We start from the raw sequence: 6,792 nt of genomic DNA on the forward strand, positions 1-6,792 counted from the left end.
CCAAACAAACATCCGGCCCGGCAGCCTCTCTGTGATCGGCGGTGGAGGCGGCGCTCGTTGTTATTTGGGATCCGTCTCTTCTCATTAGAGTCTACGGAGCGCGTGCGGCCGCCGGCTGCCTGACGCTGTAACTGATGACATTTTCAGCACGAGAGACGAGAAGAGAATCGCTTCTGTCAGGAGCACACGGCCTCGTTCCTCTCCATCACTCCTGCTCTCGCTTTTTTGTTGTCTCTCTGCGGAAATTGATCTTTGTTTTCTTTTTCTTTTCTTTTTTTTCGCCGGTCGACGCGCTCTCACTGTCTCCATGTTTTTGTCTCTTCTCAGACTTTACTCTCCTGTCTTGCTCATTTTTGTCTGCGCAGATCTGACAAGAGCAACGCCGCCAAAGCATCTGAACACCGACTTTATACCGGCTTCAGACTTTCCCTTTCAGCTCCATTAACTGCTTTTTAATGTTGAGTCATAGTCGGGGGAAAAAAAAACATGAAGAAAGTCTTTTTGAATTTTAGATCTGAGGAATTGATTTTGCAAGATGAATTAAGAAAAAGGTTTTGCTGCCTCGTGTGATGTGATGACGCCTCGATAAATGAATGTTTTGATAAACGACTCAAACTAATCACACTAAATGATCATGAAGGTGTGAAACATGGAGGCCTTGTTATACGTATGAGTGTGATGATGGTGATGGTGATGTCGATGGTGAAAACCAGCAGCCCCCGTCTCACACACACCTTCCTTGCCTGGTCATTGTCTTCGATCTGACCCAGATCTCTGCCGCTGGCCTGAGCGATCCTCTTCCCCGACACCAGATTCCCGACCATCACAGACGCAGGACCGATCTCTGAGGAGGAGGACGAGGAGGAGGAGGAGGACGAGGAGGAGGAGGAGGAGGACGAGGAGGAGACGAGGAGGAGGAGGACGAGGAGGAGGAGGACGAGGAGGAGGAGGACGAGGAGGAGGAGGAGGACGAGGACGAGGACGAGGAGGAGGACAACGTTAGACAAAGAAACCAGAAAACACTGAAGCTCAGAGAAACATCTCTGGATCATATTTCGTACTCCACCTGGTTGTTTCTGCCGCGGTTTGGGCAGGTTGGTGACGCAGGTGTGCGGACACATGAGCACGTTGCAGGGGTGCAGCGCCCCCTCCAGGAACAGCTGCTTGGTCTCAGACAGGTGGATGCCACCCAGAGGAGTCTTGGGCAGAGTGTTGGAGGGCACCAGAGCCAGGCAGTACACCCCCACCTGGTGGATACCGTCTATCGCCTGGAAACGACAAGATGTGTTAGAAAACCTGCATTTCATATTTGTTATTTGATGCATTCAGTGAGTTTGTGCCGGTCTCTGAACACCTGATATAACAAGTCAGCGCTTGAAACACAATTTATTAAAGTGCAACAAAGGAAAATCTAAATGCTTTTATTCTGAAAATAAACATCACATCACGTTACATCACATCTCAGCCTCCATCTGAAACTCTGTCGAGCTAAACGGAAAAACAGCCCGAGAGAATCTGCGACGGTGAAGGAATAAAGAGATCTGCTTTTATTGCAGCTGTAAAAAAAAAATGCAGACATCTTTTATGGTTTCACCGCAGTCTGCATGCCGGCTGAGAGATCAGGAGCCGGACGGAGACTCAGGATTTTGTCACAGTAAGGCCTGATATTAGTCTATAAACTTAAACTTCTAGAAATGTAAGTTTAAGCTTGGACGTACTAGTAGTTATTCTACTGCATCACTGTACGCCAAACCACTGGGTTTAACTTGTAATGAGTGTGTAATGAAGGAAAGTCTCAGGACGAAGGATCTGCACCGTTTGATTTGATCTTACAAACTAATTTGCTTCTCCTGCAGGTTGTGAACAGTAATATTAATGTTTGTACCTGCAGAACTCGGCTCATCCACTGGAAGCTGTCCTCCTCAGTGGAGTCGGGCCGCTGCTCGGCCACGACCACGATCCTCTCGTCATGCAGCACCGTGATGGAGAACACCGCTATCCTGAAACACAAACACACACAGCGGGACGACATCACGACTGTGAGTATTACAGCCAGGAGTCCAGACGACTTCTACTGGAGACGATCTGAAGAAGAACTGTCGACAAACTGTTGAATCCGGAGCGTTAACCGGACTCACCTGCCCCTGTACACGAACTTCATCGGCTCCACAGCGAGCGCCGTGGCCACGATGTCGTCAGCGTTGTGCCGGCGCGTCCCAACCACCATCAGACCGTCCATCTTCCCCGCCACAAAGATCAGACCTCCAGGTCCGATGAACCCCAGCAGGCCGGTCCTGGTGAAGGGAAACTCGCTGATGGGAGCGCCGATGTTGGATGTCGGGAACACCTGAGAGAGAAATTTTAAAAAGGATGTGATTTTTTTTAAAAATACAGGATGGAAAAAAATTATTTAATTCACACAATCCTTCACACGCTCACCTCGAAGGTGTTCTTGGTCATGCCGGCCAGACCGTAGTAGGAGGTTCCCGTGGCGACAGTGCAAACACACAGCTCGCCGATCTCATCGGCTTTACAGAGCTGAGGGACGCCTTCCGGTTTCACCGCACACATCATGGCTACAGACGGACACACGAGACGGAACAGCGGGATTTTATGAAGGAGAAATTATTACACAGGTCAGATTTGTGTGTTAATACGTGAAGATTTCCTCAATTAAACACAACAAAATGATTAGGAACTGACAGCTCTCTGGGGAAATGTGATAATGATCCTTGAATTCCTTAATTTCTTAGATCTTTATGAGGATTTTAGCCGACAGCAGTCACGTTTATTTCATGCTGAACGTAAAATATGACTCTGCAGAGTGACTCCATCTATCAGATCTCCTTCTGACAGGCAGTGGAGTTGAAGTAGAGTCTCCCAAAACACTCAGTACTCAGGTCAGAACCAGAACCAGAACCTCTCACCTCCGGGCATGACGGAGCCGACGTCCTGCAGCGTGAGGACCGACAGCTTCTCCTCCGAGTCGACCCGGATCACGCCGTGACTCAGACCCTGCATGGACAACACGCCGCGACCAGGAGGCGTGCTGCCCTCCTCCACAGGCCTGCAGGACGGGGTGGAGACAGCCAATCAGATCGCACGAAAGGTCATGAGTCATAACGCACTTTAGATCCTGAGAGCGAGGACGGTACTTGGAAATACAGCCGGTTAGGGAAAAGTTTGGAGGACGTGAGAAAATGTTAACTTTTTATGAAATTTGGAGAATGTATTTCATTTTATGAAAAATCACAAATGTTTTGCAATAAAAGAAAAAAAAGATTTTTCTTTTAAACTGGGAACATTTTAGAAGGAAAGAATCTTTTGGAAAGAGACGAAACTTTTGTTCAGAGTCTTTATTTGTTTAGACTGTAGGCATTTTTGGAAAGTCACAATACTTCTGTAGTGGGTGACGACATTTTTTCAAAGAGAGTTTCATTTTAGAACATTTCCTGGCATTTTCTGGGAAGCGACGACAGAGTAAAGAGTTTTTTGAGAGGATGAGCATTGATGAGGGGAGAAAATGAGTTAATTCTCGGAAAGTGAGGACAAGAGAGTAACTTTAAAAAGCCGTGGCACAGCTGTGTTTTTCTTAAATGAGCTCTTGGCACTTTTAAGAGCAATTATGGTTGAAGTTAGAATCAAAATGAGGTTAAAGTTAGAATCAGGAGGCTGCTGTGAGTCAATTAGGGTCCTCACAAGTCCTCATTACGCCACGTGTGTGTGTGTGTGTGTGTCCTGTTTTGTGATTTTAGTTTTCTTAGTTTTAAAGGAGCTTAAAATAAAGTTCATTACTACCTCCCCCGCTGAGGCGAAGTGCATTTTATTAGCCTGTGTGTGGCACAAACACACACACAAACCTAAAAACACACACAGGTTTTTTTTTACAGCGTGTTAATTAAGAGAAAGAAGACGTCAGGAGAATAAAAGCCACCTCGGTTCGACTGTAATGTGGTTGTAACGTGCTGAACTTCAGCGAGGATGATGAAAGAGGAGGAGAGGTCGTAACCTGAGTGTTTCCAAAAGCCACAAAACTGTAAAGTCAGAAGTTTTAAAGGGTTAAAATAAAAACATGATGTAGTGGAGGGAAGAGGGAGGAGCCACAGAACAGCTACTTATTCTACAGAAGAGAGTTTGTTAATACATTTAACATAAAATCATTAAAATCATGTTTAAAATCAGAGAAGATGATAAATACCATGACGACAACCTCATTATATTTTAAATAATAATATTCAATCAAAATTAAATTGTATTTTGTAGCAACCAGGGATGATTAAACACCCTGCATCTGCATCTTCAACCAATTAAATGATCCGTATCCATTTTTGTACTTAATGGGGGCGGGGCTTGAACATTAAATGGGTGGAGCTTGAACAGGAAGTGTGTGACACGAACCAGAAGTTGTTATTTTAAGCTTGAAATTCAGAGCTGTTTTTATTTACAAAGACGGCTCGGAATGGACTTGTTGAAGTTATTCTTATCAATAAATAAACTCGAGACTTCTTCTGAGTACTCACACAAACATAGTACACAATAAAAAGTACACAATCTGAACTGGATACTGACGTACTGACTACGTGTACTCGCTCAACCTTAACATCAACTCTTCATCAGAATTCTTTCCGTGTCTTGTGATGTTGAACATCTGCACACACCAATAAAATCACATGTGTGTTTGAGATGACACGTGTGGAAATACTGCCTTTGGTGTGTGTGTGTGTGTGTGTGTGTGTGTGTGTGTGTGTGTGTGTGTACCTCCTTATAGCTACAGTCAGGGCCTCGGGGGAGCTGGCACAGGGACATATGACCTCCGGCTTCAAACCTTTAGACTGGAAGACGTTGAGGAAGGCGTCGCAGGACGAGATTGACCCTGAAAGAGACGCGACGGTCGAAGTCAGCGCTGACGAGGTGGAAGCAGCTCGTCCTGATGCTATGATTCACATTCTGACATCACTTTTTTCAAATCCTCTCAATGTGAAAGCTTGATCAAGGATTTTCCTCACAACACCTTCCACAGGACAAATGTCTTAATGTTCTAGAGAGTTTGTTCTTACAGGGGTTCGAACCGTCAGCCACCACCAGCATCCGCAGGGAGCTCAGGTTGACGTCTCGCTGTTCCCGATGGGCCACCAGAGCCCAGTGCATGTCCCGCGACTTCACACACGCCACCTTAGCTACACACAAAACACACACAGACACAATTATTACTACATGACAATCATAAAATCCCTCTAACCTACAATCTGTGTTAGTTATTTTATTCCTGAGAGTATTTTCCCTCAGCTCAGGTTGATGTTCTTACCTTTGTGCTGGCAGACTTTCTGGATCCAGGACAGAGGATTGACCTTCATGAGGGCGTAGGGAATACTGATGACGTGCATCATGTTCATTACACTCTGACAGAGAGAGGCAGGAAGTAATACAGAGAGTGAGCGACGCTTCGAGGGAACTCCAGGGAACAATACAGAGTGACGTTCCAGTATGAATAACACTGCACGAAGCATCGATGACTAAATAAAAGTTATTTATAGCATCAAATGTGTGTTTGTCTTACAGTCAGGATGGCGTGCCACAGTCCCACTTCCTTCTTGAAGTCTAATACATTCACTATGGTCTCGGCTGCAGGACGACAGAAACAACACATCATTGTAAATACGGCTCGTCTCAGTTTGAGGATCAAACTGAAGAAACCAAAGTGTAAAACGTGTGTTACCTTCTGTGTATGAGCAGGACTGTGTGAGGGCCTGGCAGTGTGTCAGCATGGCTATCCTCATCACCGTCACACCGAGGACGCTGCCGTCCTTACAGGTCTTATACTGGACAGACAGAGTGAGAGAGAGAGGACTGATTACTGTGTGTCAGGATCAATGACTGACAGATAACAAGAAGACGCTGTTAGAGAATGAGATCGAGCTCTGAAGCAGCTCAGAGTCATTCAGTCCAGTTCAGTCAGTTTGTTTGTCGGCTGCTGATGGAATAAAAACAAATAAATCCAATTTTACTTCTTGTCGAGGTGAAAATTTACATTTTTTATAAACCCAGGCAACTTTCATGTTGCATTTTCAAATTATACAGTTAATAACACGACGATCAGAACATTTAATACCAGGGCTGGGTATCACCAGGTACCTCGCGATACGATACTATCACGATATTTTGCCCACGATAGCGATAATATCACGATACAGCGATTCTGCGATAATCGATATATTGCAAGAAATTTCCTCCACGATACATCACGATATCTGTGTCACTGAAGAAATTCAGAATTTATTGCCTGCACTGAATCCATTTCACAGGAATTACAAAACATTGTCAATAAATTTCACATGAATGACAGCCAAGTAAAAAAAAGAGTATATTGCACAGTGACTGTTCTTAACACACACACTGACTACAACTATCATTAAATATCTATATGTGTGGGTTTCAGAGCTACTTAAACCATTTTTTAAATTCTATTTGGTTGTATACCTATGTTTGAATAAAGATAAAGCTGTCCTCCGAAGAGGGGTGATGGTGGTGGGCCAAAAAAAATAAAATTAAAAAAATAATTATTTTTTTGTTACATTTTTAAATATCGATATTTGGCATCAGTGTATCGATAACGTACCTCAAGACGAAATATCGCGATATATTGTAGTATCGATATTTTGGCACACCTCTATTTAATTCGCCATTTTACATCCCATGAAGCCGTCAGCAACCGTCCTCCTACATCTAACATGTCCGTGTTTGTAACTTTTATATCTATGTGTGAATTCAGAGACTATTTTCCTGGCTGATGGA

At 44.4% G+C, this 6,792-nt stretch overlaps 1 protein-coding gene across 6 annotated transcripts in view; it reads right to left on the bottom strand.

Moving 5' to 3' along the window:
• Window positions 1-6,792, bottom strand: part of dip2ca (disco-interacting protein 2 homolog Ca) — a 179,505-nt gene that overhangs the window by 24,351 nt on the left and 148,362 nt on the right. For 4 of the 6 annotated variants that reach the window (XM_030402167.1, XM_030402169.1, XM_030402172.1 and 1 more), the window contains exons 13-23: window positions 5,717-5,819; window positions 5,558-5,622; window positions 5,306-5,399; window positions 5,058-5,177; window positions 4,759-4,873; window positions 2,928-3,067; window positions 2,440-2,576; window positions 2,139-2,347; window positions 1,886-2,000; window positions 1,067-1,268; window positions 735-844 (exon numbers count right to left, since the gene is read on the bottom strand). In XM_030402167.1, the coding sequence (XP_030258027.1) occupies window positions 735-844; window positions 1,067-1,268; window positions 1,886-2,000; window positions 2,139-2,347; window positions 2,440-2,576; window positions 2,928-3,067; window positions 4,759-4,873; window positions 5,058-5,177; window positions 5,306-5,399; window positions 5,558-5,622; window positions 5,717-5,819 (1,410 nt within the window). The remainder of the gene's footprint in view (window positions 1-734; window positions 845-1,066; window positions 1,269-1,885; window positions 2,001-2,138; window positions 2,348-2,439; window positions 2,577-2,927; window positions 3,068-4,758; window positions 4,874-5,057; window positions 5,178-5,305; window positions 5,400-5,557; window positions 5,623-5,716; window positions 5,820-6,792) is intronic. The other 2 variants (XM_030402170.1, XM_030402168.1) reach the window with 1 other exon arrangement.

Source organism: Sparus aurata, chromosome 21 (assembly GCF_900880675.1).
Source record: "Sparus aurata chromosome 21, fSpaAur1.1, whole genome shotgun sequence".
Lineage (NCBI taxonomy): Eukaryota > Metazoa > Chordata > Actinopteri > Spariformes > Sparidae > Sparus > Sparus aurata.